Genomic DNA, 14,524 nt, shown 5'->3' on the forward strand with positions numbered 1-14,524 from the left:
GCTGATAGACTACAGGAGATGGTCAGGGACTGCGGAGACACTACAAGAGATGGTCAGAGACTGCTGATAGACTACAGGAGATGGTCAGGGACTGCAGACGCACTACAGGAGATGGTCAGGGACTGCAGACACAATACAGGAGATAGTCAGGGACTGCAGATAGGTTACATTTGAGGGTCAGATTGTAGACATTGCACAGGAGACAGTCAGAGACTGCAGACATACTACAGGAAATGATCAGAGAGAGCAGACATATTTTAGGTAATGGTCAGAGATTGCAGACATATTACAGGAGAGGTCACATTTTATATTCCTCTCTGGAAGATGTTAGAAAATATCTGAGAAAATAATACATAAAGGAAAAAAGGGTATAGTCAGCATAAAGGACAGTGTGAAAAAAAAAAGTAAACCATTGAGGTAGCAGAAGGCAGTCTAAGGAATACTTTCTTTACCTGGCTTTACATCGAGGCAGACATAGGGAGGGGAAATATGTGCCACTTCATGAGAGCACAGAACTATAGGGGCCCCAAGTCAGATCAGCTGGGGGTTCAAGTTCTGCACTGGGCCCACTGTTGGCTATATCCACCACTGGACACCATGGTAGAGTGCAGCAGTTATGGAGGTGTGGTGCAGTTGTACTATGTGGAAGGTCTTGTACTGCACATATGGCATTACACAAGATTCTTTCCTTGACCTCCTCATTTGCATGGAACCCAGCATAAAGTCAGGGGTTGTGTCCTTAGGCCTTCTCTGGTCACATATTTAGGGTCACAGCCCAGGACCTCATCTGACAGTGTATGGGATTATGTTCTGATCAGGTCTAGACAAGCATCTATATAGGAATACCACTCACTAGTACTGGAACCGGAGAGCCACACAGTAGGTACCAAGAGCCACACTTTGGGCACCAAGCCAATAAGCCATAACTCCATCCCTTGTCTTTAGCAGGAGCATTTCCAGGTGACTCACATAAAAGACTCATCTTTTTATGTCACCTGTTTTTATGTCAATGGTTTATTGTATCCAAAGGGACCTTCAGAGTATCCAAAGTTCGTTTAAGTCCCATTAGAAGTTCTTATTGTTTTAGTTCCTGTTGATAAATACGAAGTGGTCCAACTGTTCCTACTTGACTTTAATTTGTCTTAAGTTACAAAGAACACAGAAGGAGGAACATCAACACCAGGAAATAGGTAGAACACACTCAATGCCAAGATGGCTTGGAATAAAACCAAAAACTTCAGAAGAACTCATCAATGGCGTCCAACAGCCTTTCCAACCCATTAGTACCATAGGGGTACTACAGTCATCCAATGCTGACACCAAACTGGACAGGGTAGTTTTAGACAAGAAGCTTGAGGTTTAAATAAAAGGCACACAAATTAAACCCTGGCCTTTGATAACACTTTTTCAGAGAAGTGACAGCAAAAAGTTGACCAGCGTGAGCACCCCTGACACTATTACCCCAAAACTCTTTAAATGCCACTTTTACTGGTCATCCTTGTGGAAAAAATAACCACTGTGTTAAATCATAGAGATGATCATATCATAGAGAGGCTACACTATACATGATAATTTATATTTTATTTATATTTTGTCTTAAAGTTCAACTTCAAGTTAAATATTGGTCTGTGTATCTTTATATATGGAATATCATGGTATTAGGAACAGATAGAGAGGAGTAACAGAGAAGTTTCTCTTTAGGGTTAAGGGTCTGTTTCCAGTTAGAAGGACCGATTTGTGGGTTAGACTTAGGTATAGGAATAAGTTCAGGAGTCACATGCATGGTTCAATTTAAGTAGGGTTAGATTTACCAATAGGCACGTTCCTATAGGTGGAACAGATAAATTAAACTACTATAATTAAATTAAACCTATATCATTACTAGCTATACCATATTTTCCATCATAATTAGAATAATTCATTTTATGCACCGCTATTTACTCATCCTAACAATATTGTAAACCAGATAGGGAAATTAGCTGTTTGAATAAAGGGATCTCAAGAGATGGTTGTTACTTTATGTATGCACTTTATGTGTATAGGCTCTGATGATGGAACTCCATCTATGGATGTAGGTAAAAGGGTTATGTTGAAGCTATGAGTAGGGCTATGTTCAGACTGATAGTGAGGTTGCAGTGTGGTTACTGCTTCCTCGTGGGACACTACATGCAGCTTCTACCCATGAAAGAACCATAGAGAATAAATAGGCAGAAGATGGCAGAGGGTGGCCCACTGTCAAATCTGCAGACACTAGAACCAGTGCTGTGGTGCGACTGACCGAGAATGCAATGGTGCCAGCTGCGGTTAGTTCTATTGGATCACTTGATCTCAAGGCAGGTCTGAACCTAGCCCTAGTAAGTCCATGATAGCTTTGGGATGAGGGGAGTTTAACCAAACGTCATTTACCCTGGTCAACATTTTATTGAAAAAGACCTCTGATTTCAGCATGCTGGAAGGGCCTAATGTTTTGTTATATGGCTTAGTTGATAAATAGTGCCATCTTATCACCACCTCAGAGCTGAGATTACATAAAGCGTGTGTATAAACCTAACACCTCAAATATAGCAGAGGTTTGTTGGCTCCATTGGTCCATTGATGAGATCATGAGAGTGAGTGGCAGAACCAACATCAAGGTCGTTCTTATTCTGGTCCAATGGTGGAAGTTTACCACATTCTAATCAGAGTCCATCCACAACTGGATTCATATTTGGTCAAAAAGCTTTGGAGTGAACCTAACTGAGGCTGCTTAGGGGCCAAACAGGTCCTGACCTTATGAGATGCTGTTTATAGCTGGAGGGGGCCTGCAATGACAAAGTTGGATTCTATTTTGCTCCCCCCAGAATCCTTTTGGCCTCTGGACAGCTGCAGGTAGGTTCACTTCCAAGCTTTGTGTCTATCTGGATGTGAGTCACATTGTTAATGTGCCTTTTGGTGAGAATGTGTTTAGCTTCCATCATTGGCTTGGTGACCATAGAATGAGACCAGCCTTGATGTTGGCTGTGGGTCTTAACTTTAGACCAGAGTTGTTAGGTTTGTCCTCTGACCTAAATAAAGCTTTATATCTTTGTATCTATTATCATTAGGTTTAGCATTAGGGTTATCCATAGGGTTGTTTTTTGGTACAGACAGACATTTCCAACTAATTGTGAGCCAACCCCACTGATGAGAACTAATAATGGCAGCCTCCACCATTGTTCTGAGGCCTCAGCTGGAGTAACAATCATTATGACAGGTCCTCTTTAAAGCTTGAAAGATTCCAGGAACAGATACAAATATTCCATGGGGCCCCATTATTTGTAGTCACACCTGATTCGTCAGCATGTCTTTCAGTAAGTGGAAACAGGTTGTGAAATGGTTGAAATCAACTTCTTTTATTTTTGAAAAAATGGAAACGACAGGAAGAAGGATTCCCCACCCTAAATAGCCTACAGCCTGTTTGGATTATTTTCCACCGTACATTCGGATTCACTTTTTTTTGAAGTGTTGGTTTCTGTCAATGCGAAAAAAGAAAGAATTTTTTTTCTTCTTTTCAAAACTTTGATTGGGAGCCACAGAGGGCCACTCCCGGGCACTTCAACCTGCCAGCCACTTAAAAGAAACCACAAAAAGCCAACCTAATCCAAAACATCAGATGCCGAGCACCTCGCCATATAGATTTCAAATGTTTAAATCAATGGGCATGACAGGGGAAAGAGGCGTGTGCCCGGGTGTTATACCGTAAAATAAAATGCACATTTTTTGGGGTGTGGGGGTGCTGTGGTGTGGCCCTTGGAGATTTTTTTGGCCTGTCTACACCTTGGGAGTTACACCCAAATGTCTGCTGCGCTGACATGATGTTTATATGTCGGAGCCATACGTCCGTTGAACGCGAGCGATATATTTTAAGAAGCGGTTTGCCTAAACTCACACACGGCCAGAATTAAGTTTCAGGTGGGATGCCAGATGCATCACACGAGGTCTAGGCACTGACTCTATCACCGGAACGGTACTCTCTTTCGTTTCCTGACCTGCAAAAGTTGCTGCCAAGATCTACGAAAAAAACCCAAACGCTCTCCTTTTTCCTCTTTTCCCCTTCGCTGTGTTCCTGAGCAGGTGTTTCAAATCAGCTGCATTAACTAGGATTTTGGTTGAAGTCTTGTAAAATGTATCAATGTAAAAAAAAAAAAAAAAAAAACGAAGGCTTTATTTAGCACAGCTCTGTACACTTCTGTTTAAGGCAGGAATGTCGGCCGGATTGGCATCTCGCATCTTTTTTTTTTTAAGGTGTTTGCCTTGCCCTTGTCTCTGTCTGCGGTCTAATTAATCCCAGCGCAGGTTGGTTTAATGGCCGTGGCAGGGTTCTAGCTCGGATCTGACAGCGCGGTGACACTCTGCAATGTCCCCGCAGGCGCTTTTCCTGGATTTTAAAACAATGTCGTCAGCGAAACTTTTTTTTTGTTTTGGCTTGGAGAAAAGGGGCAGAAAGTTACTACCCTGGGGGGTGGTTAATTTTTTTTCATTCTGGGCCAGCCTGTGTTTCCTGCAGATGCTGTTGCCTTGGGCAAAGCTGTTGCGTTTCGGAGCTCAAGGGGGTGATAGCGGAGGTGCAGGATTGGAGACGATGACAGGAGAAAGTTCTGGAGGGTTTTATGAGACGAAAAGTTTGGTCATTAAAAAGTTAATGCAATTCTGCATTCATGTGAAAAATGAAGTGGCAACGGTCAAAGACAATGCAGGATCTAAAGGGAAATAAAGACCTGAACAACAAAAATATAATAAAAATAAAATATAATAAAATAATAATACCTATTATCTGCGTTTCCATTAACTTTTCTATTTTTCCATTTCTATTTTTTAATAAAATAACAAGTTTCCTTGACAAGTCACACCCCCACCTGCTGATACTTACCTTTACCACATGCCACCACCATGCCAATGGTCTACAAAAGTCCTGGGTCCAATCTCTCTTAAATAGACTAACATAGTTAAGGTTATTGACCTTCTTCCCTCTCCCACATGAAAACATTTGGACATGGTGATTGGCCACTTATTTCCACGCATTGGAAGTAAGGTCTAATAAATACAGGTCAATGTTCACTTCCATTTGAGTTTCAATAACCAATAACTAATAATTGGATCTGAAGTTCTGCAGATAACAAATGAAAGTCACAATGTGCCTATGAATGAGCAAGCTAATCCAGAATTTGGGAACTTACCCCATACTCACCTTATGACTAGAAGGATGGAAAATCTCACACTTCTAGTTTTTTATCAGAAAATTGAATGGACTGGCCAGTTGAGTGTAAAGCTGCGTACACACTTCCAATTTTTATCGTTCAAAATGAACGACGAACGAACGATCGATTGGGCAAAAATCGTTCGTAAAAAAAGTAACCAACGACGCCGACATACGAGGAAAGTCGTTGGAAACGAACGACCGGACTGGCGGATCGGATTGGACGACGATTGTTGAACATCGTTTGTGTGTACGATCGTTCGTTGATCGTCCATGGTCTGAGCATGCGTGACGAACGAACGTTCATTCACTTCCTGTCGTGCACGTCACTCCCTCTATCGCTCAAACGATCGTATCTATTGTGTGTACAATATCTACGAACGATCGTGTCGTTATCTGTATGTGCAGGATCGGTGCTATACGATCGTTCGTAGATATCGTGCAGGATCGTTCGTCGTTCGTTTAACAACGATAATAATTGGAAGTGTGTGCGTAGCTTAAAAGTTGGCAGTGGATTGGCTTGTGTGCAGTAGTCCTTTGGGCTGATTTATAGTTTAAAGCACCCGGCAATTCTAAGGCTGCTTGTCCCAGGTAAAAATCTCACGTGTACAGTGGACATCTAGTGTCGTCCATTGATCCGTCCTGGTGGAACAACAAATGACCAATTGGGAATGACCGCTATGCATGTTAATGCAGGAGAGCACAGTGCGGTGCAGTTAGCTTGTCTTCTCCCCCTCTCCTCATGTCACTGAAATGATTTTCATGATCACTTCCAGTGGTACCTGCACCAGGATCATACAGAGCCCCTTCAAAGGGCTGTCATTTTTAGCAATATACCAATGGATTTGTGTTGTGTGGTCAGTTCCAAAACATGCTGAACTGCATAGAGTTCTGCTGAAGAATAAATGGATCACCCCAAAAAAATAAATAATTAAAGGCATATACTGCTTTTCCATAGTGGCTCTGCCTTATTTCTGTGAAAATGCAACAAATCTGAACCCCATCCCCTTCTACATCTGTCTTTAACCTGGAAGTTGGAATATGCAGCACCAGTATTCACAGAAAGATCGTCCGTGGTCGCAGTAGGTGCACATGGCGAGCATATGCGTTGGCAAGGATTTTCTCTACCAATGTTGGTAGTTTTAATGCTAAACTGCCGACCCAAAACCTTTTATTGGTATATATTCCTTATTAGTCACAAAGGATATAAATCGTTTCCTGCACACCAAATACCCTTGGCCAAGCCAGGTTTTGCTTGCATGAGTAGTAGCAATATCATCGCTGTGCTATACACTGTCGAAACAGAGAACAGAGCTGCGGGAGGAGCCAAGCAGACTTACCCACTGCAGGAAACTGCAAGAGTGGGCGGAGACAAGACCAGTCAACCTGACCAAGAAGAGAGAACAGCAGCAACCAGTCTATATTACAGGAAGCTCCCACACAAGGTAAAGCATTGCACTAGATTACTGCACAGATTGGAAGGAATACACAAAGCACAACTCTTATATTCAGACAAGATTTGCCATTTCCAGAGTTTAGATTTTAAATTGTGTGATCTGGTATTGGAATTAGCTTCACATTTCTTATTGAGATTATCACAGCTTTCAGTGTAAGTATATCTACAGATCTGCAGGCTTCTGTAAATGTTTAATTTTTCTGTTCATATAACCATAGTTTAGTAAGTGTGAGTCTCATGCTTTTGGTATCCTGCAGGGTATAAATCCTGCATGCATCTTTGAATAAGGAAGGCAGATGTGGAAACAAAAGCAGGAGTTATAGTAGAAGCACAATGACAAGACAAAGCTCTGGGGTGAGATAAGCAGTGGAAATGTTAAAGCAGTCTGTATGAATAAATGCCTGATAATATACAGACACAGTATTCAGCATTTCCTGAAAAAAGTTAAGTTTTAACATTTTAAAAGTTGTTCCTCAGTTTCCATCGGGTGACTTTGCCTAGGCTGAGATTATGTCATCAGTCTGCTGCAGATAGGTGGAAACATTTCTTCAGTCTCCTCCCTCCTATTGATAAGAATGACACACTGTAGTGCCGGTGGTTGCTGTTTTATTAAGAAGAAGAATGCAGATGATCAATGACTAATATTCCATGCTAACCTTAAAAAGTAAAATACATTTTTTTTTTTACTACACTTAACCTCTTAATGAGATGATATTTTTAATACAAGTTTCCTTTATTGTTGAACTTTCAGGAATTAAAAAAGTAGGGCTACCCCAAAAAGTGGAGGATGCAAAGCTCATTTTTACCTTCCTCTACTTCCATCCAACTTCTCTGTTTTGGTCTGGCCTCTGGCATTCTCACTAACAGTTTGTCCTGAAGACCAATGCCAGACCTGACCATTGACTTAACCTCTGCGGAGTTAAAACATGTTGCTAGAAAGAGATTCCACCTGATCCCAGGTCCCATTGGGTTTGGTAGAATTAAATAATTACCCGCATACATGAGATCCTGCACCGGCAATTTTTATGTGCTATCCTAGTGAAAAAAAAGTGAAAAAAAAAAAACATCCCATTGATACTTTGGCAAACACACAGAAACCTTAAGGTTCTATAAAGAATTCATAGCGATAATGTCTCTGCAGCTTCTTCTGGTGGCACTGGTGGGCAGTGTTCCAGGTCCAAGCGGCTGTGCCAAAAGTACAGGAAATGGGCAGAATGACGCAACTCTGACCACCGGAGTTGGATTGAGAATGAAGCCAGGGACTGAGCTAGAGCATGGAGAAGGTAAAATCAGCTTTGGGAACTTTTTTCTTCTTTACGTGGGGGGAGGGAAGGGGACTCATTAAAATATTTTTTTAAAAAGTGGAGTTATACTTTAAGGAATGCGCTATTTTGGGAGCTGAAACTGAAGATAACGCAGACCTGGAAGGAGGCGGCTGTACAAAATAATCAGAAGGAAGGAAGAGAAGCAGAAAGGGAGAAGGTGAGAGATGTTGGTGAACGATGGAAAGCGGACGAGAAGGTGTGATGAGAGGAGGAAGATGAAAGACTCTGGAGGAAATTGGAATGGGTGGGAATAGAACTGGCAAAGAGGAGAAGAGGATTAATATTTGAAAACCAAGGAGGTGAGTGAGAGGAGCAGGCGCTCTGCCTTTGAAGGTTGCAGAATGACAGCAGATTTATGTTTTAGCACCGAAGATACAGCTAGCTCAGGTATCACACAGTCTATCCAGGGCGGAAAGAAGCGAAAATGGCCAAAAACATTCAGTGAGCAGGGAAAAAAATAACATGCAGTTTAATTCCACACATTGTAATACATTGCTTATTATAAAGGTGACCTCGGGCAAAACATTGACCCCCAGTCAACTCTAATTGAACACTGGCTTACAATCTGAATGCCCTTTTTACTCACCTAGAGCCGTGTGATACTCCCGTCTGAGACTTTTTTTCTTCTTGGGATCCATCTCTGGGTGTCCAAGTCACTGGTTATCCAGCAGCAACGTTGTCTTAGGATCCAGAGGAGGATGGAGCAGCATTGACATCAATTCAAGGGGACAGTAGGTGACCAACCAGTGCAGGTGCATCTTCAATGATGTGTTGGTGATCCCCCATGCCCGGGACAGTACTGACAAGGGGGCAGATGATGAATTAAGGTGAATATATCAATATAAATAAAAAAGCCCACAAAATATGTTAGAGAAGCTTCGACTAGGACACTCCATGTCTGAGATGCGCCATTAGGTAAATATACTGAGCGTAGCGTGCTACATTCCTGGCTCCTATCCTCCAGGTGGCACATACTGGGCAATGTGCTGTGTCCACTTTTGACTCAATAATCAGAAACTACTATTGCTTATAGGACTTGGAGCCAGATGTGGACCCAGCAGCCGCCTGCAAAGTAGTGTGCCAATTGGAGGATTAGAGCCAAGCTTGCAGCAGACCATAGTGAGGATATCTCCCTAATGGAACATTCCAGAATTGTGTTGAGCTTGATGTCTACTGAGATCTGTTACATCTAAATGGAGGCCGTACGGTAAAGAAGAAGCAATTACAATTGGTATGTTGTCTCTTTGTAGTTCATATGATAGATAAAGGGGAGACCAGGAATGCACTAACTCCAGAAGTGTCGGAATTTGGAAGACTCCTAAGGTGGAGGTTTGTGTTCCATATAGCAGAGCTCGGCGGCAGGGGCAAGATTTGGTGTTATCTTCTATGCAGGGGACATTTTCTTTTACAGTTTTATCATCAGGGTTGCTCTAAAGTTTAGAAACATCCAAGACCAAAATGTGATATTTTCTTAACCATTTTTGCCTTTTCATTCATTTTGCACACAAAAAAATTGCGATTGCAAGACTTTAATACAGCAGAGATCCTGTAGAATGCATTGGTAGTGGCTGGATCCCTAAAGCTTTTTATGCTTGAAACTGAAGGATCTTGTCTTCTAATATTGGCTGGTTGGTTTCTTGGATTGGGTGAGCTGGAATCTTGAACTCCTTAGCTTTCAATAGCGGGTCCTGACTTTGGAAAGTTCCAGTCCAGACTCTCCTTATAGAAATCTCACCTAGAGAATAGAAAGCTAGCAATGGGCTCACGGATACAGCACCTGCCTGTCCCGGGTCTGACATAAGTGATAATAAAGTGTGCATTTTCTGGAATTCAAACCATCCCAGCCCAGTATAGGTGAAATAACCATTGTCAGGCTAATTTTATAGACTTGTCAAAACCATCATCATCATCATCGAGACAAGGTGGCCATGGAACGTCTCCGTCTTGTCAGAGAGATGGAAATGAATTTGTGGAATGTGTTAGCGAAGCACAAAATCACCAGGGGTACAAAGATAGACCCCCTGGGGGCCTGATTTAATTTTCTTACTTGAGAACCTGTAGACAGCTCGCTTGTAACTACTCACCTAGGTTTAGCAGTAGCAGGAACCATGCAGAATAATGCAATAAACAGCAAATCCAAATTCAATGAAAAAAATGTTGAAGTATCTGGACATAAGAATTATAGTGAAATGGAACATCAGGTGATTGCAGTGATTAAAACATTGGTTCTGTAGTCCGGAGTAGCTTAAAGGCTATTTAACATGGGGGCGTTCCCACCAGTGCCTGCCCCAATACACCCCTGGTTAGAGTAATGAGACATGAGCCAATAGCAATCTTCCACAGTGCACATGTGCTAATTCAGCTTTCAAAGAGCAGAAAGATCAGCCTGCTGCTATTCTTGAACTGTCCAATCAGCAGGCTGGGGGCGTGTTCCTGACTAAGCTGTTCTGCAGTGTCTCCATGCATCTGGCAAGGCGGTCTGGATCACAAAACCAGGTACATAAAGTAGAACATTTCTTTGTGTGCTGGATAAATAATGGAGGGATAAAGGAAAACTACACTCACAAAAGAAAACAGGTATGGAGTCTAAATAAAACGATTTTATGGTTAGAAAAGTATGTTTTGTTGAAGTTTTCTATCTTGTTGATTCCTTGTATGAACTTCTTTTGGAGTTATGCATGTTCCTGCAGCAGCTGAACATTTCAGTTTTACTGTGGTGGCTGCAGCAAAATATTCCAGTGCATGGACAGGCTGCTTGTAATCCAACAAATACGGATGCAGTAAAAGGTGACCACTGTGCAGCTGAACTGAGTAAGTATTGTCACTTTAGGACAGAAGTGTCTACAAACACAAGAATTATTTAAAAGTGGGTCATAAAGTTGAAAGTTTAAACTCTTTGCTATTAAAAGATCATGTGCAACCAAATATTTAAGTTAGGTATATGGTCTTAGATAGTTTTCAACAGGCTAAGGCACCTGCTCTGCCATGGGAAAGGAAGAAAGGAACCATCTAAGGAAGCAGAGGATTTGGCAATTCAGCTAGCAACCAAATATGTAAAACTGATAACAGCCACAAAAGCAGCAAATAGGTTGGCAGAAGTAGTCATCCCAAATCTTGATATGCACTTGTTTGTCCCACGTACCTATCCATGTCCATTTCAGAGTCTGTTCCATTAGTATCTCCTGCAGAGTTGGCTGGGCAATTCCATTCTTTGCATGAGGCAGATTTACCTGGGCTGAGAAGAAGCTTGAAGTAGTCACCAGATCTACTGAATATTCATATGAGAAGGTGACTTTTTTGCAACATCTTGAAACAGGGGTGCCCAACAGGTGGATCGTGATCTACTGGTAGATTGCAAAGGCAACGCGAGTTGATGGCGGAGCCCTGCCTTTCAAAATAACTAGCACACACAGGAGTTATTAAGTCCAAGTTTTTATTGTTGGTAGATCATTTTGACTTGGTCATTTTAAAAGTAGCTCGCAAGCCATAAAATTGTGGGCACCCCTGGCCTAAAACATCTAAATATTTTTCTTCCATAGGGGACCACATCACAACTATTCTTTATAACCATTGCAGACATCACTGAACACTTAATCTTTTAGCAGGAGTAGCAAGTCTCAACTGTATACAAAAAAATTACTCCCTTTGGGATCACAATAACGTTTTAAAGCAAGAAAAGTTACTGTGCAATATTTTGAATCAATTAAACAATGAAATGAAAAAGTACATTTTTTATTGTAATTATGAAATTATGAATTATTTCCACCAGAGAATGTTTGAGGGAATGCCAGATTCCCCGAATAGAGTCTATAGAATTATAGTGAGGAAACTGTATGTTATGTAGACACCAATTTGCAGTTACTCTGTCTATGATACAAACTCAGCACAATTTATAAGGTTTATAACCCAAGGTACAATGGACACATATATATAGTAACATATAATGCAAACACTAATATATCTAGGTGCTTTATAAGGAAACAAAAAGGACATATGGAACTATACAAATAAATAAATTTACTTATAATGCTCATCATTATAATCTAGACTTCATATGTCTTAGATTGCAAGCTTGGTTGGGTAAGGTCCTTCTCCTTTCTGTCATAGTTTTGACTTTTTTTGTATATGGATTTTTTCCTGCAGTCCCTATTTTTTTATACAGTGCTGTGTAATATGTTGATGCTTTATAATTAAATGATATTATATTAAAGTACAGATTTTTATATTCAGGGATAAAGACAGAGACAGAAATGTTTGCACTGTGCATTATAGGAAATCAGACAGGGATATGATACAATGGATGAGACACAATGTATATGAAAAGGAGATCAGACAAATGATTATATTGTTTTTACTTTACAAGAAGAGAAATGCAGACTGGAAGCAGGTCCAGCACATAACAGTATGTATAGATGGTATGAAGGCGAGGGGAGACATATATAGAGGCAGACGGCGGAGAAGAGACGGGAGAGGGGAGAGGGCGGAATGAAGGAGGAGAGAGCAGAGAAAGGCAGGAATAAAACCAGATCTAGGAAAGGTGCAGACAGAGAAGTGAGACAAAGTGCAGAAGACTTAATATCCAGACAGGAGCAACTGGAAGGTAGAGAGTATTAGATCTCAGGCACAAGTATAGCCAGGGACAATAAAGGGGGCAGCTGATTTAGGTTGAAAAGAAAGACAAGAGCAGTTAATCCTTTAGAAAGGGGCAGTAGATTCCTAAAATCACTTTTGATCAAGGGGTAGAAGAACCCTTTTGGCAAGACCAGCAGAAGTGGACAGCAGATCCCTTTGAGTGCCATCTCATCTGTGCCACCCCCAGGATGCAGTTTTCCGGCCACCTGCTGCTCTTTCTGGCAGCCCTGTGCGCCCCAGGCCACAGTGAGGTTCTTTTCCGCTGCCCACAGTGCACCCAGGAACGCCAGAACGCCTGCCCATATCCCCGTCCAACCTGTACGGAGCTGGTGAGAGCCCCAGGCTGCGGTTGCTGCTCGGTGTGTGCCCGGCTAGAGGGCGAATCATGTGGGGTGTACACCGCCCGCTGCGCCATTGGACTGCGCTGTTACCCCAACCCGGGCTCTGAGCTCCCACTGCAGGCACTGGTACAGGGGCAGGGCACCTGTAAGAGGAAAGATACAGAGTATGGCAGCAGCCAGGAGCGTTGGCCAGGTAAGAGGCAAAATTCATTTTTTCTGCTTTCTCATACCACCTGCTTTGTGGGCAAGTTCTTAAACTTGCTTGTGATATTATTATTAGATATCTAATGTGCATGTGCAAAGATCAATTTGGGTGGGCATAAATATATATAAAAAATATCAAATATTGCAACAGATTCCACAATCATATGGAGGGTGGTGGGGTCATGGGGTCACATAATACCTTCCGCGCAACCAAATGGTGACTGAAAGTTCTTTTTAAATGCAAAAAACTTTGCACCATGTGCACCGTATTTTACCTGCAGCTGCGGGTTCAATTCACAAAAACATCCAAATTCTTATTTTCTGATATTTCTGATATAAAAACGATGATCATGTGACTAACAATAAAGATCCTTATCCTTATAGGGAAAGCAAATGTTATGCTCCAGCATTTTGTAGACGTTTTTGGTCGTTTTGTAAGCATTCAATCCACGTTTGTAGAATGACTGCTGTAAAACGCGCAGGAAGGAGTTACCAGATCCAAAGTGCTGAATTACAATCTGAGGGTGCGGAAACCACCTGAAACTGTCGATAATCCCTGTATAAGAGTGTTTAGCGAGCGGAAGCATTTGTGAGCATCAGACGACCACAAAACGCTCCGGGAAGGGTCATAGTGAGTGCTTAGGAATGAGACGCTAATTAATCTGTGTTGCAAAATGCTGCCAGGTTGTTATCCACGTTATATTGCATTTTACAACATCCGTGCTGTCCCAAGTGCAAAACACCCTAATACCTTAAAGGGAACCGGTCATGAAATGTGAATATGCAGCAATTCACCATTCAGTAGATGTTCAAGGACAAGTTCTGCAAGTAACATTGCTGAACAATTCAGTGTCTAGACTTGCGTCCAAATCTGCAGCTTTCTGCAATAATGCCCAAGTGCCAGTTTTCCACTGCTGCTTTCTGGGCAGTTTTCAGTTTACCCTACAGCACTGATCTGACCTGGACAATGTGGGTCTAATTTTGGGCAATGCTAACAAATGTCAGGTTGTACAAGGGACACTGGCTAACAATAACCTTGGCATTTTTTAACACAAATATTTGTGGGTGCAATCAGGTATGTGATCATGGGCTGCCCCATCCTAAAAAAATACCAAGGAAGGAATAGGGGGTCACAGACCCAATGTGCTCCTTTAACTGCTAGGGCAAACAGATTTCTAAGTTCTGCAATTCTTTTATTGGGACCACAATCATCATTTATACTTTTCCTACAATTGCAGTGATAGGCTGTGCATTGTCGCATAATTGTTGCAAAAGCTGAAAAACTGAAATCAGCATTTATATGTGTTGCTGTGCCGAGAGGTAGATAGATACGGCAACACCGCTGGTTTCA

At 41.8% G+C, this 14,524-nt stretch overlaps 1 protein-coding gene and 1 long non-coding RNA gene across 4 annotated transcripts in view; one reads left to right on the plus strand and one right to left on the minus strand.

The window, feature by feature from the left end:
* Positions 1-14,524, minus strand: part of LOC140335388 (uncharacterized) — a 40,900-nt gene that overhangs the window by 18,729 nt on the left and 7,647 nt on the right. The gene's annotated exons all lie outside the window — the stretch shown is intronic.
* The window catches only part of IGFBP2 (insulin like growth factor binding protein 2), a 45,548-nt gene continuing 43,575 nt past the window's right edge, over positions 12,552-14,524 (plus strand). Inside the window, exon 1 of one of the 2 annotated variants that reach the window (XM_072417962.1) lies at positions 12,552-13,162. In XM_072417962.1, coding sequence (XP_072274063.1) covers positions 12,817-13,162 — 346 coding nt within the window. In that variant the 5' untranslated portion in view covers positions 12,552-12,816. The remainder of the gene's footprint in view (positions 13,163-14,524) is intronic. The other variant, XM_072417963.1, reaches the window with a different exon arrangement.

The sequence above is a fragment of the Pyxicephalus adspersus genome, chromosome 7 (genome assembly GCF_032062135.1).
Source record: "Pyxicephalus adspersus chromosome 7, UCB_Pads_2.0, whole genome shotgun sequence".
Taxonomy (NCBI): Eukaryota; Metazoa; Chordata; class Amphibia; order Anura; family Pyxicephalidae; genus Pyxicephalus; species Pyxicephalus adspersus.